The sequence below is a fragment of the Staurois parvus genome, unplaced genomic scaffold, assembly GCF_062004578.1.
Source record: "Staurois parvus isolate SC_StPar_1 unplaced genomic scaffold, SC_StPar_1.0 ptg000414l, whole genome shotgun sequence".
NCBI lineage: Eukaryota > Metazoa > Chordata > Amphibia > Anura > Ranidae > Staurois > Staurois parvus.
This window is the reverse complement of record NW_028318210.1, coordinates 4,386,653-4,413,025: the sequence shown is the minus strand read 5'-3', so window position 1 is coordinate 4,413,025 and position 26,373 is coordinate 4,386,653. Positions and strand designations below refer to the sequence as shown.

General features: G+C 40.3%; 1 protein-coding gene across 1 annotated transcript in view; it reads right to left on the bottom strand.

Annotated features, from left to right (window-relative positions):
- Positions 1–3,004: 3,004 nt before the first annotated feature.
- The window catches only part of RBM25 (RNA binding motif protein 25), a 55,464-nt gene continuing 32,095 nt past the window's right edge, over positions 3,005–26,373 (bottom strand). Inside the window, exons 10-19 of the mRNA XM_089686867.1 lie at positions 22,689–22,969; positions 21,399–21,579; positions 18,173–18,262; positions 18,015–18,088; positions 14,210–14,360; positions 12,038–12,365; positions 11,634–11,908; positions 6,191–6,289; positions 5,523–5,570; positions 3,005–4,636 (exon numbers count right to left, since the gene is read on the bottom strand). Of these exons, the coding sequence (XP_089542993.1) occupies positions 4,544–4,636; positions 5,523–5,570; positions 6,191–6,289; positions 11,634–11,908; positions 12,038–12,365; positions 14,210–14,360; positions 18,015–18,088; positions 18,173–18,262; positions 21,399–21,579; positions 22,689–22,969 (1,620 nt within the window). The 3' untranslated portion in view covers positions 3,005–4,543. The remainder of the gene's footprint in view (positions 4,637–5,522; positions 5,571–6,190; positions 6,290–11,633; positions 11,909–12,037; positions 12,366–14,209; positions 14,361–18,014; positions 18,089–18,172; positions 18,263–21,398; positions 21,580–22,688; positions 22,970–26,373) is intronic.

Here is a 26,373-nt window from a genome sequence, read left to right as displayed (position 1 = left end):
CAACATTCTGTGATGATTTACCTTCTTGAAGAAGTTTTATAATCCTCTCCTTTGTTTCAACTGACATCTCTTTTTGCCAGGGGTTGTATTTATGTAGGTAGATGCAGCATCGATCCAATGCTGCATCCATCCCCCCACTGGCTCTGCAGTGAGAACATCACTCACTTTTCACCTCTGCTGCTGAGAGCCATGACTGTCAGTTTCTGGCTCTCTGCTCTGTACTCCAGAGCTCACTAACGCCAGGCTGTGGAGGGGCAGGAGTGGATGGCTCAGGCTATAGACAGATCACTGAGAGGCCTAGTCAGATGCTGGTCCAGGCTTCTGGGTGGATCCCAACCATATGGTTGGAATCTTTTCAGAGCCTGGAGTGTCTCTGATGTCAGCAAACAACAGGCTTTAGCTTCAGGCTTTAACTGCAAGCCTGTGATCAATAAATGTAAAACTAAAAAAGCTTTGGCCATACTTCTCCTTTAGGACTTCCTGTGTCCCATGATTAAAAAAAACAAAAAAAAAGTAACATGGTGCATCTACCCAAACATTTCAGCATATTGTTTTATCATTTAGGCAACTATATTACATAAACAGCCCCCTTGTGCCCCAGTACTTTCTCCATTCACATGTAACATTTGTTTATTTTGCTTCATACTAACAGCAGGTTTGTTTTTTTTCACATGTTCTCAGAAAAAAAACATATGAAATGTTATTGGTTACAATGAAGTTTCTTTTATTGAACCTTCTTTATGAAGATTCTATCCCTGGGATTCTGGGACACATTGTCAGAGCTTGCTACTTAGCCTTGCCACCCACATTTTTTTTTATTAAAGTGTTACTAAAACCATAACAGTAAAATCAGTCTGTATATGCAGTAAAGCATGCTTGATATACACCCTGTGGAACCTAAGGAGTTAATCCCTCTGCATTGTGCAAAAATGCTGTTTGATCCTGACTTCTCTGATCCTCCTTCTTCCAGTGTCCCCTTTTATCTCCTAAGACATATTGTGTAGAGACACTCTGCACATGCTCAGTTTAGCATGTAATGCTAGAGGGTTTTTTTTTGTTTTTTTTTTAATTGGGAGAGTGCATGTGATCAGCACAGGGCCAATCAGCATTGTCCAGAAGTCAGGGTTCTGCATCCTAGAGCAGAAAGAAAACTCCCCCTAAAAGCTTTAACCAGTGTATGCAAAGAAAACAGAATGTATTGGCCTAGTGCCTTAGCTGCAATAACATTTTATTAATAAAAAGGTGATAAGTAATATATTCACAAACAACGAATAAGTCAAAAGCTCATCATAAAAGAACAGCACTGTCCAGTCCACATTGCATGGCTTTCCACAATAGGAACCCTGGACCTCCAACAGGCTAACGCGTTTCAAGGACTTGCCTCTTCCTCAGAGCCAGTCTTACTGGTCTGGTTCCTATTGTGGACAGTCATGCAATGTGGACTGTACAGTGATGTTCTTTTATGATGGACTTTTGACTTATTGGTCTTTTGTGAGTATATTACTTATCACCTTTTTATTAATAAAATGTTATTTAAGGTAATGCACTAGGCCAGTGTGCCCTCTGTTTTCTTTGCATCCTGTGGTTTTGGACTTCCCCAGTCCTTTGAGGGCAAGGTGTGCACTATCCAGGACGGATCTGTAGCCTTTGTCAAGTTCACCTCCAAGAGCAGGAGTAGGTGTATTTGTCAAGCTTTAACCAGTGCTCGGCTGGACGCTGATAGAACTCAGAAGACTGCTATATACTGCTGATAAGAAAAGGCATTTAGCAGTTTATAGTTACTAAAATAATTGTATTTGCATGTGATGCGTACTGTGGGAGACCAGATAGAGTGCAGCCAAGGTCCTGGGTTTAGTAACACTAACTTGTCAGTATGATGGGCAGCATCAACGGCTCAGAACGCACAAGAGACAGAAAAGGGGGTCAAGCAAACTTCAGCATTATTGGGAAGCTGTTACCGAAACGTTTGGGTGGACGCTGCATCTACAGTGCTATCAAAGTATTCAGACACCCTTCACTTTTTTGATGCAGCCTGTTATTTAAATTCATTTTTATTCTCATTAATATACACACATTACCCCATAATGACAAAGTGAAACCAGAATTTTAGAAATGCCTAAATTTGTTAAAAAGAAAAAAAAAATTAAATATTGCATGTATTTAAGTATTCAGACACTTTACTCAGCACTTTGTTGAAGCACCTTTGGCAGCAATTACAACCTCAATTAATTTCGGGTATGACGTAACAAGGTTTGCACACCTGGATTGGGGGATTTTCTGCCATTATTGTTTGAAAATCCTCTCAAGCTCAGTCAGGTTGGATGGGGGCCACAACATTTTCAGGTCACTCCAGAGACATTCAATAGAGTTCAAAACAGGGTTCTGGCTGGGCCACTGTATGCCATTCACAGACTTGTCCCTAAGCCACTCCTGTGTTGTCTTGGCCGTGTGCTTAGGATCATTGACCTGTTGAAAGGTAAACCTTTTGCCCAGTCTGAGGTCCTGAGCGCTGTAGAACAGGTTTTGAGGATATCTCTGTACTTTGCTCTATTCAGCTTTCCCTCAACCCTGACCAGTCTCCTAGTCTTTGCTGCTGAAACACACCCCCACAGCATGATGCTGTCACCACCATGCTTCACTGTTGGGATGGTATTGTGCAGGTGATGACCAGTGCCTAGTTTCTTCCAGACATAACATTTAGCTGTTTTCATCAATGAATACAAGAGAAAAAAAAATAAACTAGTATCAAGCTGCAACATGAATTTTAAAAAGGTGAAGGGGGACTGAATACTTTATTAATGCACTGTAGGTGTCTGCAGTTAATATGTAAAGCATGTTCCTCTTTCCCCCAGGCAAAGTCTCTATAACATAGCTTTTTTTCCTTTTTTTTTTGTAGAATTGTTTTGAACAAAGGTACCCTTATGATGTGCTTACAGATTGGTACATTATTTACTTTTAAACACTGTCTTGAATTGAAAACCTTGTAAGACACTAAGCCCACATATCAAATATATACACTTTAATGTCAGAATTATTTACAGAGCAAGCCTTTGACGGCTTAACACAGTTTGCAAATGCAAGGTATCTGGCAATCATAGATCACAGCTTCAACATTTTTAGACAAACCGATGCCTTAAATACAGAATATCGCAGCAGTTTACAAAAACAGCAGGTCATGTTTATCAGTCCCAATGGTGAATAAATATTGGCTAGATGTATATTAACCCTACACAAAGCTACACCAAAATTTAGCTCCATCTGAGTGAATGGGAATAACAGAGTTCAACCCTTAGTATATGATTGATAAAAATAAGCAGTTATTCATGTTCTCTAGCTGGCACTGTATTGCCCACTAGGAGAACATCACTGGTCCTTTCATTCAAAAGCATGTAGGTAATTTTGTATACATAATGTATGACAGTGTTTTAAACATTTTATAAATTTTCAACCATGTCCTGGATTTTTTTATGGCCTTGCTAAGAACTCAGAAATGTGCTTATGCATTCAGCAATTGTTGCTGATATACTTGCATCACACTCCGACACAGGTATTAAAAGGAGACCAATGCAATCAAATGTTAGACTGCTGCAGGATGATGATAAAGTACAAAACACACATTTATATATATATATATATATATATATATATATATATATATATATATATATATATATATATATATATATAAAATTATTGTTGCACTTGTTTTTAGACTGCAATTAGCCAGTGCAGGAGTTTATTAAATAATGAATAAAAAAGGAATAAAACATTAGTACTGACAAAAGAAGAATGTTGCAGCCACCTGTCACTTTCAAAAAGGTGCAACAAAAGGGGGCTTGCCAAATAGGCTTTTAATGAGATATGGCTTACTGAAATCAAATGTGGGAAGGTGGGAGAGATGGGATCATTTGATATCAGGAAATATGAGTTCCGATGGGGAGTTACAAATAAAAGCTTTACCTGTCTCCCTTTCAGATATGGGATCATAAGAAAGAAATATTTACAGCACAAAAAGGAGAAAATATTAGCCAGGTAACCAACCAGCCAGCCATGCCCATTTGTACAGAAAATAAATTTAGGTCGTTTTGCAGCAATAAATATAGAAAACAAAAAAGTAGACACTGTGACTTTTTTAAACCTAAATTTACAAGGACATCAGCCATTCATCCTGCTGTTATTCAATAGGTATATAAGTGCAAACAAATTGCAAAAAAATGGTTATTTTAATATGTACAAGAGTATGGACAAACATTGTTACCAGAGACACCATTGTACAGCAGCTGAATATTTTAAACCGTACCAGTAAGACACTGGTTTACTTTGTGCACCTATCCTGTGGTCGCAGATAACTTCAGTTAGGAGAAAGCTGAGAATCTAGAGAGGAAAAAAATCACAATCCCTACAAATAAAAACAAACGTGTCTGATCACTTTGGAAAATATGAATGACCTTGCTGGAATCTGGGACTGCAATATATACTGTTCAATGTTTTGTAGACCCTAACAGCAAAGGTTTGATGGTGACCAATGCGTTTTGGCTATGTTTTACTTCACAAGACCGATTTTCTTTGCTTCGGTTTCATAAATTAGTAACCGCCACATTTTCACTATGAATACTTCAGCTTCTTCATCAAGGACCTGAAGGCGAAAGTAATATAGTATCAGTAAATAAAACATGTCGCTGTGAACACTAATGAATAGTTGCAAACATTTCCCAATCTTGCCTTAAAATATTCTCAACTGCTGTTCATAAAACATGATAGCCTAAAAACTACACACAAAACCAAAGTGTATCAACCAGCTGTTTTAACAGGCTAGGCATCAACCAATTACCACAGTAATAAGATTTCCAGTTTCCTTAACGTACACCTTACATGAGAGAATTTAACGTGATTTCACTTGTAGGCGATCCTTACCAATTCCTCCTATTCACCTATCTTGACCCTGCTATTTTACTTTATAGGATATGGGGGTATTTAAGCAATATTATATATGCAATAAAACAAAACACATTTTTCCCACTGCCAACAATTACTAGCACTGGCTGTAATAATATACCAGATTGCCATTTGGTAAAGGTCAAGATTATATCCTAAAGCTGTCCAAGGGTTTAGAATAAACGTACACCTGTACATTAACCTCTTGGTGCCAACCGCACGCAAATGTGAGGCCTCCCGGTGTCCGGGCCTTGATGCCGAGCGGCAGCAGATTTGCTTGCAATTAAGAAAAATGTGCTAAGAGCGCACGCCCTGCGTGCTCCCAGCACACGTCAGGTACTCACGAAAGGTCCCGATCTCCTCTTGCAATCGGGACTTTTCTCAATCATGTGGCCGCCGTGATAACGAACCACAGCAGTCACATAACCTTAAATCCCCGCCCCCCCAGCTTCTGAAACCCTTAAAAGGCCGAGAAGCACCAGCGCCAAGGGGTTGATGTGGCAACCCACCTATAAAAACTGTTCCGCTTCTTTAGCCAATAAATTGCATAAATTCTTAAACATACTGGGCAATAAATGTGTACTCACCATTGCAACATCATCCAATATACTTTGTGGAGAGCTGTGTGCCATTACCTAGTGAAGAACATTGAATTTATGAAGTTAAAACATAAGACTATAATGTGAAACTTACTGCAGAACATAAACAGAAAGGGAATGGATAATGGTTTTGTACTTTATTGCCACAAAGCAGGCTGCTATTATTGCTTTGGACATCTTCAATAATTAAACCTTTATTTGTAAAATAAATGTATACATATTAAATGCTGCAATGTTGAACACCATACTATTTTCCAGAATCTGCTTTACAAAGATCAAAATAATGTGCTTGCCTGAGTATTATTATAAATAAACAAATCCTGGGTTTAGTCCTGTAACACAGAACCAAGGTCCTAGAATGAATACCTGCAAGGTGCACTAGCTACATGGAGATTTGTATGCAGCCTCTATATCTATCTGCAGCATTTTTAGGTTTTTCACATTTCTGCTACAGCGCAGAAAGATACCAGTATATTTAACGGACTTCCACTCAAAATGCTGCCAATGTGCCTGCCAAATGACTAATAGGGATACTAGGTGCAAGTTTTTTTATGGCAAGGAAATCCAAATTGTCTCCATTATCTCAATCATTTTTTATCAGTGTTTTAGAAAATAAAACTATATTAACAGTCCTGCACACATTTTAAATACCTTACCTTCGAACATACAAAATCAACCAGCGTGGCTTCTTCTTCACCAATGTACTCTATGATTTTTTTATTGATCCAGGGCCTAATTCTTCGCTCCATTAATGTCTGAAGTAGGAAGAAATTTTGTGTTATATATAATACTACAGAAATTAGTCAATATAATAAAATTTCTCTTTATACATTATGCAAAATATTGAATGCCAGTTCACATACATGCGGATTGGATGTGATTTAAACCGCATCCAATCTGCATGATGTGAAAAAAACATTGCTATGATGCCTGTTCACGTCTGGTGCAGTGGCGGATTCAGTGCGGTTTGAAAAAGAGTCGTACAATTTCTGAGCAGTCTGGTTCAGGTGCGGATTACAGGCTATTGACGTCTATGGGAACAGTTTCTAAACCACATGTGGGAACAGGATAGGATCCAGAGCTAATCCTGTCCTGAACCTGATGCAAACCTGACAAGAACCAGTGAACTACTGTATCAATTAGCTGTGAAAACTGAGCTTCAATCTGCGCCACACATGTGTGAATCAGCTCTCAATGTATTTTACTCCCCCATAATTTGTGTGTTCGAGAATTAATGCAGAGGAAAATGCAAATCTGACAGGACTTGAAGGTACGCAGGACTTTGTTTCTTTTTAGATTTGCATGAAAGGTTAATCTATCGTAAATAATTTATAAAAATGTGTGCAAGTATATTAAAACCATACTTGTACACAGAGTTTGTAATTCTATGTGAATTACACACATGGCCTGTCCTTCATGAATTAATAGTGCAGCGCGATGTGAAGCTTTGCCAATTCCCCCCTTTTTTCCTCAAGTCTATCAGACAGGGTCGGCCTGGTTGAAAACAGTACTGTGTAGTCCCTAATGACTTGAAACACACAATGCTCCTGACAGCCAAAAGACCATATCACCTACGCTACTTGAACACCAAAGTACAGATTTAACCTAAAACCTATTGTTCAATAACATTTAAAAGTGAATCTTTTCTACTTTAATTATGAGCATAAGCAAAAAACGCAAAAGTACTGCCTATGAGAAGGTGTTGCAAGATGAAATTCCTCTTCTGTGTCCCACTATGATTTAAATTTCACTTTCTCATTCCCCATCTGACATTCCCTAACTTCAGGAGTCTGTTCACACTATTGGTTTACAGCATGATGCATTAACCGCTTTCCCACCGCCCTATAGCAGAAATACTGCTACAGGGTGGAAGGGTGTGCAAACACACACACACACACACACACACACACACAAGGCTTAAAATTTCAAGTCCTAAGCTACTAGCCAGGCCTTAGTTACTCCACCAACAAACGCACAGACATGTACACACACGCAGAGACACCTGTACACACAGACACAGACACCTGCACACACAGACACGTACAGACACGCATACACACAGATACATGTACATACACAGAAATACACATGTACATACATAGACACATGTACACACAGACACAAACACACAGACACGTACATGCGCGCACACATGTACACACACACACACAAACATACATGTACATAAACACGTACAATTATACATGCATACACAGACACACACATGTATGTACACACACCCCCCCCCACCCCCCAAAAGTTGCAGTACTTCGTTGTTCACTCACAGATCCGGGTACTGCACTCTAGGGGAAGGCAGAGAGCACAGCACACACTCCTTGCGTTGCTTTCACTGCGCTCAGCTTTTGAGCAGTCTGATGGCGCCCAGTGCCAATGACAGATCCGGCCTGAGCTCTGAGCCTGCTCAGTAAGACGGCCCTGGGGGACACACTCGCCCCCACCATAATTTCCCATTGGCGAGCAGAAATTTCAAGCCCTGTATGTGTATAATATATATATACACACACACACACATACATACACACACACACACACACACACACACACATATATATATATATATATATATATATATATATATATATATATATATATATATATATATATATATATATATATACACACACACACACACAATTTAGCATTTCTGGGTAGGATGTGCGCGCAAGCAGCACGCACACCCTACCCGCGCCGCCATTCACGGTCTCGGCTGACAATCACTGGGTCCCGGCTGGTGATCGAGTATTACCAACGGGGGAGAGAACTGTATGTAAACAATACAGTTCTCTCCCGTCAGCTCCTGCACACTGCCATACAAAGCAGTGTGCTTACAGTAGAAAGCACAGACACAGCCTCATAGTAAAACACACAGCACACAGTTAACCCTTTGATCGCCCCAGATTTTAACCCCTTCCTGCCCAGTGCCATTAGTACAGTGTCAGTGCTTTTTATTAGCACTGTATTGGTGTCACTGGGGATGTCAGTGACACTAAGTCAGTTCCCCCCCCATGTCAGAATGCCCGCCGCAGTCCCACTATAAGTCGTTGATCGCCGCTATGACTAGTATTAAAAAAAAAAATTCCAGTATCCATACCGCCATTTGTAAATGCTATAACTTTCACGTAAACCAATTAATTTACATGTATTGGGATTTTGTTTTTTTTTTTAGCAAAGACATGTAGCAGAATATATTTTGCCTTAAATTTATGACGAAATTTGATTTTTCACATTTTTGTATTGGTCATGTTTAATAGCAAAAAGTCAATAATATTGTTTTTTTTTTCCTCAAAATTGTCTGTCTTTTTTTCTTTATAGCGCAAAAAATAAAAACAGCACAGGCGATCAAACACCACCGAAAGAAAGCTCTATTTGTGGGAAAAAAAGGACATAAATTTCATTTGGGTGCAGTGTTGCATGACTGCACAATTGTCAGTTAATGTAACGCAAAAAATGGCCTGGTAAGGAAGGGGGGTAAATCTTCTGGAGGGCAAGTGGTTAAGATAGGCCACTCATTTATAGTGGGCTATCAATGCACATAAACCAGACATGCAGCATTGCATAGACTGTTCACAACTCGGAATTGCAACACACTGGAACAGTGGAACTTTACCCATAACATATATAAAAAAGAAAAAAATGTACTTTAGCAAGGAACATACATTCCACAATAATAATTATTCTACCAAAATTAATGTGTGCTGTAAATTGCCTCCAGCATTGTTCCTGTTTCTTCTTGCCGTTTGTTCCTCCTCCTTGGCTGCCATTTTGCTGAAGCCCAGAACCAGAGCAGCCTTAAATGTTTAGGCTGTCAGCATATTGGCCTCTACAAATATGGCATCCTGCCGAAAAATAGAGGGCAACTGAGCATGTGCAGAGCAGAGTGAGGCAGTGCATTATTGGATTTTAAACAGTCTAGGCACTTATTTTTAATGTACTACATAACTATAACTGCAAAAGGGGCTTTTGAAGTGATCTAGCAGGACTTCATTTTCTGACTGAAGCCCCACTTTATCCACCTACCACTAAGCCATGTACGGGTACGTCACCCAACTGAGTGGTTATCCGGGATGCCGCCTCAATGCAATATTTTTTTTTTTTTAGCTGGCGATTACTTTCTTGTAAAAGCAATCCTAGTGGGTAATTAGCCACTAGATTGCTTTTACAAGTGGCAGGAGGGGACGTCCCCCTCCCACTGGCTTCTTAGGCTATCCCGTCCCACTAGGTTACCCAGTGTGCAGACGATCATCTCTATAGTCTGAGAAACCGACGACAAGTATTTTTTCTCTTCCAGTTTCGCCGGATGTCAAGAAACAATTACTAGTTTGAAAAAGCATCAGATCATACTGATCTTGGTATGATTCCAAGCTTTAAAAAGGGCAGAGGAGAGTTCTGGGGTCTAATAGACACCAGATCTCTAAGTAGAGTACTTGTCACTGCTTATTACTATCCCAAGAGAGGTTTACATTCCTTGTAATAATAAAGTGAATAAAAAAAAATGAAAGGGGCAGTGTAAGAATAACAAAATTTTTTTAAAAAGTTTAAAGCGTCCCCATCCCCACGTGCAAAGACAAACACGCGTCAGAATGTAAATAGATATCACACCACACATGAGGTACCACTGCAAATGTTCCCAATCATCTCTATGATATACGAAACTGGAAGAAACTTATTATTTCACTTCTGGTTTTGGTCTTATGATTACTGATTTTGGAAAGCTTCAGATCGAACCAATCTAGGTATGAAACGAAGCTTTCAAGGGCAGAGGAAAGATCTGGGGTCTACTATGTAAACAGTTTTATTACCACACGTGAGGTATTGCCGCAAACGTTATAGCAAGAGATTTTTAAGTATTGTTTGGTGCCGTTCCATTGCTGCACAATTTTAAAGTGTGAAGTGTTATACATTTACTCGGCATAACTATAGTTTACAAAACAATTGGGTATTGAATTGAGTTTTTGTGCATTAAAAGTTCAAAAGAGTGTATATTTTCCTGCTGCTGTCAATCAAATCCTTTATCGAGGGAGGGGTTGGGCAGAGCAAAGCCCCACTGTCCGTGACTATGTACACAAGCAGAGGGACTTGTGAGCAAGCCCGCATGAGTACCCTCCTCCTAGCAAGGCTAAATAGGATGGATACTCAGAAGGCATGAGAAGCCAGGTGTGCCAGAGGTGGACCCCAGAATATGAGGATCGAGGCTGCTGCTTAAGGTTTAGAATTACTTTACAACCAGCACTCTATTTAAGTTTAAAGGTAAAACCTTCAGTGTACACCTCCCCCCACCCTAAAACTTACCTGAGCCCGATCTTCATCCAGCTGTGCACAGGAGCCACGGCTCGCCTAGGTCTCTCTCCCCTCGTTGGCTGAGGCACTGCAGCAGGAGCCATTGGCTCTTGTTGCTTTCAATCACAGCCAGTGACGTAGGAGGGAGTACGGCTAAACCACACTCAGACACACAGAGCTGGCTCAGGAGCGAGCAAGTGTCCCCAATGCAAGCAGCTTGCTCTGGGGAAACTCAGCAAGGGGGAGGAGCCACAACTGCCAACGGGGGACCCAAGAAGAGGAAAATGGGGGCTGCTCTGTGCAAAACCATTGCACAGAACAGGTAAGTATGACAAGTTTGTTATTTTATAGAAAAAAATAACCTTTAGAACCACTTTAATATAAAAGATTAAAGTAGAACTATAGGCAAAACCTTTTCATTTTGGACAGAGTAAAGAAAGCTTAGGTGAATTCATTGACAAACCCCCCCCACCATAGTGTCCCCACTGGAAGAGTTCCTTTTGAGAACAGTAAACATGCCAAATAGAAAGAGTGACTAACAGGGGCAGAGGTAGTAATAAAAACTTAACAGGGTTTCTAGTCTGTCTCCCATCCATCCAAAAATAAAAGTTTTGCCCTTAGTTGTACTTTATAGATTGTAAGATTAAGATACTAATAGGAAGAAAAAAAAAAAGAAAAAAAAAAGATTTGTAGATATTAATCCTCAGACTTCTTGTGCAGATATTTCCAATTTAAAATTTGGCCAGATGAAGATTTCCATCAACAATTGCCAAGTAGCTGAAAGCAGAAAAGCACACTCACAGTGTCTACAATGGACCAGTCCAAAGGATAAGCAAACAGCTCTGGTTTAGCTGTAGGTATTTTTTCAATAAGACTCTTGATATGTTTGCGTTTCTCTTCTGTGTTCACATTATTTTTGGCTGAAGATTTGTCATCATCGCCATAATCCAGTGGAACCAGTTTTCTTTTTCTTGGCACCTCATCACTATCTTCATCCTCAAATTTATTAAATACACTGTCTACAGGCAGTTTCTTCCTTTTTGCAACATTTGTCTGACTTGGACTACTGGAGGCTCCTGAAAAAAAACAAAAAAAAAAAAAAAACACCACAAACTATAAGTGAGATTTCAATAATCAGAAAATGGCTGCAAAACACAAAAATTCACATACAAACACTAGCCAAACAACCAGAAACCTTGACTCACCTAATTTGAGGCTCAGGCCTATTTTTGGCCGGTACTCCTCTTGCGGCTGTTGCTCTGGTGAATTTTCATGTGGAATGATGATTCCACAGGGAGACTCATCCCCTGGAGAATTGGGGGTTGCATGTCCACTACCAGACGAGACAGATGGGGCAGAGCTTATAGGCCTCATGGTGGGCTTAAGGCAAGGCTTTGGTTCAGGCTCCTCCTCCTCTTCCATCTGTTCTTCAACCTTTGCTTCTCTTACAGGTTTCTCCTCCTCTTCCTCTTCTGACTCTGGTTGAGGCTTAATCTGTGGTGGCTGTCTACGCCTTTCTGCCTCTTGTTCCATCTAAGCATCAAATATAAAATTGATTCATGCAGATTAAAATATACAAATGCGTTTTTCAAATGCACAAGTAAAATTGTAAGCATTTAAATATGCTGTTAGACAATGTGTCAGAAGATTTCAAGTAATTTTTATAATACACTTCAAAAGATAAAATGTTTTAAATGTAGAAAACTGTTACTCTGCATTGCAAAGTTATTTTGACTGCAACTCATGTCCCCTAACCACTTGGCAACCGTGCTATAGCCGAATGACGTCTACAGCGCAGTTGTCCAGTTCTGGGAGGGTGTCATATCATGTCCTTCCAGAACGTGCCCTCTGGTGCACCCGGTGATCTCTGTGATCACCGCTGATCACGTGATGTGGTAAAAGGCCAATCACAGTGGCCTTTTACCACGTGATCAGCTGTGTCCAATGACACAGCAGATCACCCGGTAAATGCAGTTGCCGGTTATCGGCTGCACTTTCCTCACTCTGTCACAGCGTGAGCAAAGTACTGCCGATAACCAGCAATTGTCAGAAAACAGATCGGCAATGATGATCAGTGCCCATCAGTGCCGCCTAGCAACGCCACCCACCAGTGCCGCCTAGCAACGCCACCCACCAGTGCCACCTAGCAACGCCACCCATCAGTGCCGCCTAGCAACGCCACCCATCAGTGCAGCACCATCAGTGCTGCCGATCATGCCACCTCATCAGTGCCGCCTATCAGTGCAGCCTCATCAACGCACATCAGTGGAGAAAAATTACCTGTTTGCAAAATTTTATGATAGAAACAAAGAAAAACTTTTTTTCAAATTTTGTTCTCTTATTTTGTTGATAGTGCAACAAATAAAAACCCCAATAACAATTAAATACCACCAAAAAAGAGCTCTATTTGTGTGAAAAAAAAAATGATAACATTTTCATATGGGTACAATATTGCATGACCGCGCAATTATCTTTCAAAGTGGGACAGCGCTGAAAGCTGAAAATTGGCCTGGGCAGGAAGGGGGTATAAGTGTCCAGTAAGCAAGTAATGTCCAGCCTTAAAAAAAAAAAAAAAAAAAAAAAAAAGACAAAAAGGATACTGCAAAAGGATTACAGATAATCACAAAGAAATGTCCCACAAAACCCCAGCTAGCTACAGCCATACTTGTGTGAGTGGAATTGACATGCTGGGTTTGCCTCACAGACAGCTATAGCAAAAATGTAGAAGAGTGTATGGGGCAGAGGGCATCCAGAATTTATGGGACCCAGTTATGGGACATTGGCAAACATTTTCTGTGGTCTAGTTCTGCACCATGCTAAGCAAGGTATTTTTTTTTTTTTTTTTGTAAATCATTATTGATTACACTGGACTTATATTTTATGGTGTTTTGTGGGCACTATAATAAAATACATAACTTGTTTATTTTTTGTCACATATAATTTATGTCATTTAATATTTGTGTAAATAAGTTTGCACATAGAGACTATGAAAAGGAATTAGTGTGACACATATATATAATGCGCCGCTAATTATCACTAATATTAGGAGTGGTATTTTTGGAATGTCCAAGCAATACAAAAGTTAACCAGGGCAGTAATGTATTATCTTCCCAGGTGGCAGTCAGTAACGCTATACTTAGAGATGCTTTGCTAATATGCAAATAATACATTTTACAACTGCTTTTTACTGAGTTTTATTACTTCTTGAGGCAACATGAAATCAGATCCATATGCACACTCATTGAGAGCTGCACTGGATACTGGTGTAAACCATAACCTAGCAGGACAATGAACAAATGAGTCAGGTTTTGCATGCAGGGAGGTGTTTTTGAAAAACAAAATGACAAGCTTTGAAAAAATAAAAGCCTAATACTGACCCTTTGAAGTTCAGCATCTGGGTCTGGGTGTCCTTCAGCCAACAACCTCTGTCTGATTTCCTCAAGTTCTTCTTTCTCTCGTTTTCTATCCCGTTCATCTGCTTCAATCTCCTTTTCCCTGTCCCTTAACCGCTTCTGGAGTGCACTCCCTCTGCAATACAAGTACATCATTTTAGGGAGGTGCAGTATTTGAAATGACATTTAACACAAGGTCAACGTCTGTACAAGAGCCAGCAGTTGTAGCATAAAATCCAATGCATGCACATCCGGCAAAAACGTGTAGTATTCTTATAATTCATCCAGGTAAGAATAGAAATTCTAATACGCTTATGGAATTAGGGATAAATTAGGGATTCTGACTAACCTGTATATCCTTCATCATGAAGTACAGCACAGGGCTTGTATTTATATACATATACTATAGTTTATATGTTGCTTTTTTATTTAGCAAGCAATAAGGAGAAATCAAAACAAGTGCGAGGGACCTGTGTCCTGTACTGTACTCCAAGATAGTTTTAACTTGCATGTAACTTCTTTATCTTAATCGTACAGTACTTCATATTCATAGACCATGGGACATTCCCTGGCAATAAACTAGAGATGGGCAACAACATAGCAACACAGAGCTCCCAATAGGCTCACAAGAAACACTAGTGACGAAACTCCTCCCCCCCCAAAAAAAAATACTCATAACAGCACGAGAAACACCTTGTGGCCCAAACTCTAATACAAAGAGGCCTGAGCAACCAACTGGTATAACTCAGTTTAAAAAAAAAAAAAAAAAAAAAAAAAAAAAAAAAAAAAAAAGGTAGAGGCTGCTCTGGCAGCCCTGAACACATCCAAATAATGTGCCGCAATTTCCTTGTTGAAGGCAACCTTAAAAGGTCTTCAAGCCTCTCTAATTTGTTCAGAGGTCGTCTCAAGAACACAGCACCTGGTTTAGATCCAAAGGTGACAGAGGAAGTCAAATTATATGAGCAACTCTCAGTAGAAAGCTTTTGATGAGGGACTGCAAGGCAAGAGGTTTCTGAAACACTATGGATAAGACAGAAACCTGTCTCTTGAGGGTACTCAGGGCCAGACACCGGTGAAGACCAGCCTGAAAAAAGGCAAAAATATGAGTAAGTATATTCCCTGGGGTTTAGCCTCCTGTCCTCACACCAAGCAAAAGAACCATGCAAAAGTACATTGCAGAAGCTGGGTTTCCTTGCTCAGAGCAAGGTGGAAAGAACTAAATCAGAGATACCCCTATCCTTTAGGACTGTGGTTTCAACAGGCATGCCTTTAAGCCAGTGAATAAGCAGAACTGAAATAGGGGCCTTGGCCAGCAAATCTGGTCTAAATAAGGCAACAACAGTACAAACTCCTACACTCAGGTGTGATGCTTAGAGTGTAGTCAATCAGTTTAGCCAAGAGGTATGGTGTTGTAGTGGCAGCATTATTTTTCTGATTTGTGAAATAATTCAGAAGAACCCCACCTATGTTTTGTGTGCACGCATATATACATGTGCACACGTGTGAGTTTGTATATGCATGTACGCACATGTGCACACATTTCTCTCCACCCTTCTTCACACATAGCCTTAGTTTCATAATACATGTGGGCAGTGAGCAGATGCGTACAGATATATTACACAGCATTATTGAACATTTATTCAACATCAGGCGGTCTATTTTATATATATTTATTTGGGATGCACCGAAATTTCGGAGGCTGAAACATATCGGCCGAAAAAGGCCCTATTGGCATTCTTTAGGGGGCTGTGTGTACTGCATATGAGGGGCTGGCAGAAAATGGCAGGAGAGGAGCACTGTATATAGTGAGATACCACTAAATGTCACTGCCGGTTTTTAAATGTAATTACCGTTTTTTTACCTTCACTATAGCTCCGAGAATGAGTTGTCATTCTCTCCTCAGCTAAAGGACACTGAGGGGCAGAGTCACTGGGTAATGTCACTGGGTGACCTTGCCTCTTAGTTTCCCTTAGCAGAAGGGAGAATGACAGCTCCTTCAAGGAGATATAGTGAAGAAAGAAAAAAAAAAAGCCATTAATTGCATTTAAAAACAATGCAATTTTCAAAATGTAATTACTGTCTTTTTTGTTCCCTTTACTATAGCTCTGAGAATGAACTGTCATTCTCCCCTCCACTAAGGGAAACTAAAGAGTGGGATTACCTAGTGACATTACCCAGTGACCCCGCATTGTTTTTAAATGCAAATACCGGCTTTTTTTTTTTCTTCACTATAGCCCCGAGAAGGAGCTATAGTAACAGTGACACTATAAGCAGTGACATAGGGGCAGCCAGTTAGGGGGCCTGGGTGTATACACTGCTCCCCACCTGCCCCCTCAAAATGAATTGCCTTGAAAGATGCCACTATGAGGCCCAGAACCTTCATGCAGAAGTGTGTAATAGGTGTGTCGTTGTGACCTAAGGGCTGCAAGCTGAACCTTAGGAAGGCAGTCTTCTCAAAGAGGAAGATTCTGAATCAGGCTTGTCCAAGATTAGACGCAAGTAACTTCAGAAAGTGAGAGGGCTGGACTTTGGAAAGTTAATTATCCAGCCAAAGGTTTGAAGGAACTGGATAGTCTTTCGGATGTTAGCAGATAAGGCCCTGGGCTAAACAGCCCTTCAAGTAACCCATGACATGAATTGCCCTAGATTTGTAGAAGCCAGAAGTGTGGCAAGCACTTTTGTGAGCAGTCAGGGTGCAGAGAAATGGCAGTGCCACAAACTGGAAACGACTGCTTCCCACAGCAAAATGCGGAAAGCAGTGGTGTAATAGGAAAATGGGAATATGGAGGTAGGCATCATGTGTTTACTGGTGCAAGAAATTCACTTTTGAGAATACCTCTGCATCAATGGCTGCTATGGCGATAAAATTAGAGAAAGTCATGGTGTGGCCTCCATCCTCCCCTGACCTCAATCCTTATAAGAACCTTTGGAGCATCCGAAGCAAAAGATCTATGAGGGTGGGAGGCAGTTTACATCCAAACAGCAGCTCTGGGAGGCTGACATCTTGCAAACAAATTCAAGCAGAAAATGTCCAAAAACTCAGTTCAAGGGATGCAAGACTTGTGAAGCTGCTATCAAATAAGGGGTCCTATGTTACAATGTAACGTGACCTGGTAAAATGTTTAAAAAGTTAAAATGTTGTTAAAAGTTTGATTGAAATAGCTTTTGATTTCAGTAAATATGCTGCAAACACAACAAATGACAATTTTCAGTTCTTTACAACCTATAAAGTGTTTTGAAACTTACTGTGCGTAATAATTTGGAACAGTGTATTGTAAGTGTTTTAGGTTTAAAAAAAATCCTGTTATCATTAGGAGGTTTGTTCAATAAAATTTGAATTGTACTCTTAATAGTTGATAACATGAGAATTATGCTGACTGTTATTTACATCAATTATTTAGGTAAATGAAAAAAATATAATTTGCATAATAATTTGGAACAGGGTGTAAAAAGCTTTCTAAAGTCATTGAGTTCAATACTTCAAATTTTCCAAGATCACTAAAAGCATTTCATTCACGTTCTATTACTTCACTGTAATTGGCTTGAGCTTGCACATTCACTTCAATCATGTTCCATTACAGAGTCTATGTCTTTGCATGCAGCACAGGATTTTTTCTTCTTTGAACAAAATGGGCTTGAGGTTTTTCTTCTATATTTGCAAAACGCACCAATGAAGAAAGTTAAAGGCATATTCTTCTTAGAATAATACATGGCTGAACTGCAATCACTATTTTATTCCTGTTTAGATAACGGATAGTGAAATGACAGCATGTAATCAAGCAAAAATTACCTGTAATACTTGGGATCATCTCTGTCATCATCATAATCTTCCAAAAATTCCTTCAACCTTTTGGCTTCTTTAGCCTATTATAGGGCAGTTAGCAAAAGATCAGTTGCCATAAAAAAACAAATTAAAGGATTTGGGTTACACAACCTTTCAAAACATACCATGTCCCTTCGTCTTTCCTCCTCCCTTTCAGCGTCCTTCTCATAATCTCTGGCTTTTTTCCTCTCTCTGATTTCCCAGTTTTTGAGACGCTGAAAAGCCATGAGACAAAATTAATTTTAAAAATACCTTTACACTAATTAGTGTACATTTTATTTTAACCACACAACCCTGAACTTAAATGTGAATTATATACCATTTTAAAAAGAGAAGTATAGGAACTGAAAAAAAGCATACATACTCGAATCTATGCTGCTCCTTCAGTGTGATGCTGCAGCTGTCCTACGTCAGCTCTAAGACCGAGAACTGATCGGTCAACATAACTACAGATTGCTCAGTTCTCAGTCTGCTAAAATAAGTGAGCAGTGATGGTTACTCATCACTCTCCACTGTGCCCCTCCAGTGCTCACTGGAGTGCAGCTGGGGAGGGAGAGAGAATGAACACAGCTGGCTTTGGCTTTCAGATGTGCACCAAGAGCTGCAGCCAGTTGTCAATCAGGCAGCTCTATGACATCTTACTCTGGGTTACAGGGTAGCAAAAGTAAGTGCGCACTCCTGTGACTCCCAGGAGATGTATGGCCCATAAAAAGCTTTTGCCGTACTTCTCTTTTAAATCGGTAGTAAACTCTGCTTTTTATCTTGTACCTACAGATAAGCCTATAATAAAGCTGACCTGTAAAAACAGTACCGTATTTTCTGGCGTATAAGACGACCCCCTACTTTTCCTGCTAAAATGTAGTGTTTGGGCTATACTCGCCGTATAAGACTACCCCTCTTCCAACGCACACCAAATAAAAATGAAAAAACATTAGATTTGATTTCAATATGGTATGCTATTTCAGTATGTTATTCCAATGATGGGGTGCTATTCCTCCCACTGACACCAATGATGGGGCATGATTCCTCCCACTGACACCAATGATGGGGCACTATTCCTCCCACTGATACCAATGATGAGGCACTACTCCTCCCACTGACACCAATGATGCGACACTATTCCTCCTACTGATACCAATGATCATTAGTGTCAGTGTGTGAGGAATAGTGCCCCATCATTGGTGTCAGTGGGAGGAATAGTGTCCCATCATTAGTGTCAGTGGAATAGTGCTCCATCATTAGGGTCAGTGGGAGGAATAGCGCCCCATCATTGGTATCAGTGGCAGGAATTGCGCCCCATCATTGGTGTCAGTGGGAGGAATAGTGCCCCATCATTAGTGTCAGTGGGAGGAATTGCGCCCCATCATTAGTGTCAGTGGGAGGAATTGCGCCCCATCATTGGTCTCAGTGGGAGGAATTGCGCCCCATCATTGGTCTCAGTGGGAGGAATTGCGCCCCATCATTGGTGTCAGTGGGAGGAATAGCGCCCCGTCATTGGTGTCAGTGGGAGGAATAGCGCCCCGTCATTGGTGTCAGTGGGAGGAATAGCGCCCCATCATTGGTATCAGTGGGGAGAATAGTGCCCCATCATTGGTGTCAGTGGGGAGGAGGAAAAGTGCCCCATCGTTGGTGTCAGTGGGGAGAATAGTGCCCCATCATTGGTATCAGTGGGGAGAATAGTGCCCCATCATTGGTATCAGTGGGGAGAATAGGGCCCCATCATTGGTATCAGTGGGGAGAATAGGGCCCCATCATTGGTATCAGTGGGGAGAATAGGGCCCCATCATTGGTATCAGTGGGGAGAATAGGGCCCCATCATTGGTGTCAGTGGGGAGAATAGTGCCCCATCATTGGTGTCAGTGTGGAGGAGGAATAGTGCCCCATCGTTAGTGTCAGTGGAGGAGGAACAGTGCCTCATCGTTGGTGTCAGTGTGGAGGAGGAATAGTGCCCCGTCAGTGTCAGTGGGGGAGAGGAGCGGCTGCTCCTTCGTTCCGTTCGGCCGCTCGATTTTCGCGGGGCCGCTCGGCTCCGCCTCCTCGCCAGTGATTGGTCGCCTGTGCGCCTTTCCAGTGCTGGCGACCAATCACCGGTGAGGCGGCGGAGCCGAGCGGCCGCGTAGCCGAACTGAAAGAAGGAGCAGCCGCGCTTCCTGTACCGGATCGTCGTGGGACCGGGGCCAGGTAAGGTACAGCAGCCCCTCTGCCCACCCCTGTACTTAGTGTCCGTTGGAGGAGGAGGGGAGGAGGAGGGGGGGAGGAGGGGGGGCGGCGCCGCGCCACCCCTCGAAAAAGTGCCGTCCTGACTCCAGCTCGCCGTATACCGGCGTATAAGACGACCCCCGACTTTTCACCAGATTTTTATGGGTTGAAAAGTCGTCTTATACGCCGGAAAATACGGTAAATATCTCCTAAATGTATGCCGTTTAGCAGATGTTTTATACAGTAGCAGCCAGTGATGTCACCGGTGCACGCTGCTATTCCGCAGGAGTGAGGTCAGAGCCTGCAAACCCAAAAGAAAGACTGGGTGAAGATGGAATCTTTGTTAAACTTTACAGCCTGCCGCTGGAGGGATCTGTTTTTTAGGTATGTCATAACGTCCTAGTGTGTGGTGCATACCAGCACATTGACATGAGCCTGCAGGGCAACCAGTTTATTTAATGTGGTTTACTACCGCTTTAAACTAATATTTCCTTCATATTTTCTACATATTTGCCAAGAGACAAAAAGTAAAAACAAGTAACCTCCATAAGTTCCTTCAATTTTTTCACAACCATCAGACTCTGCATATTTTGCTTTCAGCACTTGGAGGTTGGTGGTATTCTTTTTCAATGTCACTGCTCTCAACACAAGTGAAGGTAATTCTGCTACAGGGTTTCTTTAAAGGTATAAGAGTTTAGTTTATCGGTTAAGGTTACATTTTAGATTGTGTTCATTTTGTCACATTTGATTCCCTTGCTGTTATGACAAATAAAGCTCTGACACTTGTGGCTAGTACTGAAATTTTGTGTTAAATCCCAGACTCCACACAATTTCCAGTGACCCACCACTATTATGGGCTGCCTCACTGGCCAATAGGAATATAGAGGAGGCGGCAAAGGACTGACAAGCATCGGAACCATCAGGAAATGCCTAAGAAGCTACTGCAGGTATGTGCAAGCACCCTTACATGCCTATACTTTATTATACCCACAACAACAGTTCTTATAGGAGGGTTTAGAATTTAAAACTCTTACCTCCGGAAACCACAGCACCAGCACTGTGAGTGAAGAAATAAAACTGCAGATAATGAGGCCTTTCCAGTAAGATCACCCCTGTACCCTCTAACCTCTCAAGACTTTTGCATGTGATTACCTCTTGATATGCAGCTTCCTTTTCACGCAATTTTCTTTCCAGTTTTCGACGTTCATAAGCTTCCTCTTCATCTTCTTCTCTGTCTCGCTTCTTCTCTTTTTCTCTTTCCCTTTCTCTATCTCGTTCTCTCTCTCTTTCACGCTCTCGTTCTCTCTCTCTATCACGGTCTCTGCTTTTCTCCCTTAAAAAAAAAAAATCAATTGTGAACGAGAAGCAAAACCCAAATAAATCTCCCAAGAATCCAGCATTCATTTCCCCAACACATTTAAAAGAGAAATTTTGGTATTGTTAAAAACTCACACCTACTCATTAAGGTTGATGCAGTACTGGTCCGCTGCTTCTGACCACCATTGCTTCTAAGACAAAGAACTGAGCGATCAAGGACTACTGACTGCTCAGCTCTCGGTCTTCAGTGAGCAGAGAGCCAGTGACTGTCAGTCGCTGGATCTCTGATCTGCTCTTCCAGAACTCACTGGAGGGCCAGACTGTGAAGGGGTTGGGGAGTGGCTGCATCGGGGTCTCAGCGACTCGCTGAGAAGCTGAGTAAGCTACCGGTCCAGGCATCTGGATGGATCCAAACATTAAAATAATTTCTCTCCAGAGCCTGGACCAGTTCAGTGATGTCAGCAGGCAATCGGCTGAAAAGAGAGTGCAGAATGAAGTTCACGCCTGTAATCCCCAGGTAAAGTAGGGCCAAAAGAGCTTTAGCTCTACTTCTCCTTCAATCTGTATATTTAGGCAGCATAATTTACATTATGTATAGCCACACATTAGCCAAGCTTTTGAGGAACTGCTGTAGATTAAAGTGGAGCTTCACTCTCCCAATTAACATGGACCATTTCTAATCCTTATGCTACTACCATTCGTAAATTGAAAATCATATTTACTTGTTTTAACCTTTATTTTTTGCATTCATTTACTTCCTGGAATCCATGCCAAATGATGTCATACATCACAGAAGTCTTCAGGAGGGTTCTCAGCTCAGTCAATGCTTGAGCTAAGGACAGAAGGATTGCAGGAAGTAACTGCTACATGAATCATCTGCCCTTACTCATGATGGCCCCTGCCAAAAATGCCAGGAGGTGTTTTTTAAAATGATTTCTCAGCAACATAAAGCATGGACACACGGATGGATGGAGGAGTTTGTTTTGAATATGAAAAATGAAATACAGTGTTTGTGCTACTTAGATGCAGTGCAGTTCCCCTTTATGTGATAAAGTCATGAAATTACCCCCCTGGATACTTTTCCATTGGGAATTATAAACAGTGCAACAAACAAAATGTTCAAACCTTGATCGGCTTCTGTCTTTACTGTGGTCTCTTGCTCGTTCTCTCTCCTTCTCACGATCTCGTTCTCTATCACGATCTCTGTCTCGTTCTCGGTCTTTATTCCTATCACGATCCCGTTCTCTCTCTCGTTCTTTCTCCTTCTCACGCTCCCGCTCGCGTTCTTTATCTCTTTCCCTTTCCCGTTCTCTCCTTTCTCGTTCCCGTTCTCGCTCTCTTTCGCGCCTCTCTTTCTCAATTTCTATCCTCTCCTTTTCTTTTTTGCCCTTTTCTTCCTCAAGTTTCTATAAAAAGAGGTAAAACGTATTAATTCATTGTGAATGAAAGTAAGGGATCAAAAACAAAAAAAGAAAATCAAAATGTGTAGCAAAAAGAAAAAGGCACAAGACTAGATTCCGTGCAAGAAGTAAATAGCTACGAGGAACAGCAATCTCCAACCATGATTTCTGTAAGGGGACTTGGGCTTAAATTAAAGCAGCACTTCATATTTGAGTGAAAACATAAGTGAAGTGAATATGCAAGCTAATAGATACAGTATAATGGAAAAAAAAAAAAGCCCAGTATTCAATCATATGCTTGTTTCAGCCTTCCATTAAACTAAAAAACTGGGTACTTGTCTGTTAATTCACTGGATCTATTTATATATATATATATATATATATATATATATATATATATATAAATAAATCTATATATATATTTATTTTTTTTCTTATATGTTTTATTTAAATATATCATATATATATATATATCCGGTGAATTAACAGACAAGTACCAAAAACTGTGTCAGTAATAGCTTAATATTAGAATGGGTTCTATTAAAAATATTTTGCCAGAATATAGCTTACCTGATGAATAAGCTGCTTCTCTCACTGCAGTTGTCACTCTCCGATAACACTAACTGCTCTGACCTAAATGGTTTCCTATGGGTCAGTGTAGTGGGTGCCATGGAAATGTTAAAGCTACTCTTTCCAGCAATAAACTTAATTGTAATAGAAGCACTAAAGCAAGGGAAATACTGCATGTGTAAAAATATTTCAAGTGTAACCTAACCAATAGTACCTGGCCTCTTAAATTACAGCACCTGTGACGTCTATCTTTATTTTATCAAATAAGAATAGAGAGACAAGAGGAATGTCCTGAGGCTCAATATGAGCTTCCCATATGATCATTATTATATTGTACTGGTGGTTGAGATTGAGTTATTTGCTTTCAGTTTAACACCCACTGTATCTTGTATTAAGAACGGCTACATAAAAATGATTACATGTGGGAAGGAGGGAAAAAAAACAAACAAACATGAAATGCTGCTTTGGAGCATAGAAAAAGAAACAAAAAATGTGTGTACCAGTTAGGTACACAATGTTGGGGTCAAGTTGTACAAGGAAAAAAAAAATTGGTGGATACCGATTGAATGCAATGGCAACATTTACCTATAGCAAGACTAAGAATTTCAGCACTTACAAAAGTTGGCAAAGCTCTTCACAGGTGATGCTAAACTTAGAAGGTTGGAAAACTCAGGAAGGTTGGAAATCGCTTGCAACATGGAATCTACAGGGGTAATCCATTCGTTCCATAGCAATGGCCAAAAATATCAATCAGTTTAATGTGGAAAAAAGAAAAACAAAAGTGTCTACGCCCAGAGTACCTTGAACACATTGGGAACAAGACATCCATAGATCATATATTCATCCTTGTTAGCAATGGTTTGAATTAACTTACAGATGATGAGCTAGGACATGGCTCTCCAACACGGGATTAACTTTGCCTACAAGCTATGATTCTGGGAGGAAGAGCAAGTACATTTTCAAAGACAAACAAGACCATTCTAGGGCACAAATATTTTACACTTCATGGCATTTCCTAACAAATACTTTAAATCCCTCCAATGGCATGTTTTTAAACATCACTGAAATGAAAATTTAAAGTACACTACTGCAATACAGGCATAGCAAAACACATTGTTTTTAACAGAATAAGGCATTAAAATAAATCTTTAAAACTTCTTACCTTCATACCCAGCTGTATTCGGAATCCAGGAGGAAATTGTATACAGGTGAAAGGGACAGAAAGGTGAAAGGGACAGAAAGGTGAAAGCTTTCACAAGCAAATGCATAGGTCCACAAATGCCAGGGGGTAAAGCATAGTGTGTTTTAGAGTTTTGCAAAGGTTACAAGGACAGGCATGAATGGAAAAGGAAAGGAAGGGAGAATGAGCGTTAAAAATACAAAGTGCTTCACACAATGGATAACCAAATTTATTCTATGTTATGTCTACATAAATTATTGCCATTTGGGGCATTTTTAGCTCTAAAAAAAAAAAAAAAACTTACCTCTTTCAGATATTACAATTGAAAAGTTAAACTGAACCAGCACAATCAATACTTACATTACATGCTCCAGGTTTCATAGGATGATCCAAAAATATTAGACAGAAGGAAATGTTACCATCTAGGAACTAAAGGGTGATATTAAGGGCTTTTGCAATTAACATTGACCTTCTGCCAGTAAGACAAAAAGCAGCATGGCAATCTATGGTAACAAATTCACAGAAATATTTTGCTGAATATGTTACTATGGCCAATTAAGTTTTATTGCACTTTGTTAAAGGGATGTGGGGAAAAAGGAAAAAACAAAAGGACAGGTAGTAAAACCAGAGAGATAGAAGACTTAATAAAGAGACTCTTACCTTATTGTCTTCAGATTCATCAGTGCTGTAAATGGACACCCCCTACATTACTGATACCCTGACAGCCATAAGGAGGCTACAGTGTTATTTTAGACAGCCCTAACACAAACATGCAAAGGTTCACTGTGCTCTGGGAATTGGCTCTGGGAAAAATCACAACAGAGCATTTACAATGAATGACCTGTACCCCAAAAATCAGCAAAAAGCCCCTTGATCCATTTAAATTTACTAACAAAACTTTCATGACTCAAATATTTGTGTGAAACTAAACAGTGAGCCTATAGAAAGATGCCATACTTACAGAGCACCTTTCCAGGTAAGAACAGGTGCAAACATTACTGTCACCAAAAAGTCACAAGATTTTCTTAGCTAATAAGGATATAATGCCATACCAATCAATTAGTGGACTCAAAATAAACAGCAAATTGTATACTGAACAGGCTAAGGACTCTGGGAGCCTGCTACGTATATAGTATACACTAGCAAAGCCAGTTGCCACTTTGCACATTTTTTCAGAGGGGGTATCCGAAATATATAGAATAAAAACAGGAGCTCATACTTACATTCATATTCCATGTTACTTTCCAAGCTGTGAGTTTCATCTTGCATTAGTCACCATATGATCTCTATCATAATGGTGGGGGTCAATGAATAGATTAGCTTTAAAGGGAATTTACAATTCTTCCATGCATCTTAATTGTGGCACATGTGGAAACCACTCATCTATTTTTAATCACTACAAAGCGTGTAAAAAGCTTTGAATTTAATCAGCTTTTTTTTATCAGTGAAGTGTGATGGTGTTACAGATATGACAATGTATGGCAGTGAGTTTAAGTTAATCAAATGTTAAAATGCTGTATGTATCAATTTGGAATACAAGTGTGTGAGACTATCTGAATTTCTTGTGGCACAGCATATCAGCTGATAACTGAAAACTACCATGAATTACATTTGTTCAAGCTGAACAATGATTAGAAAATAAATTATATACATATACCGC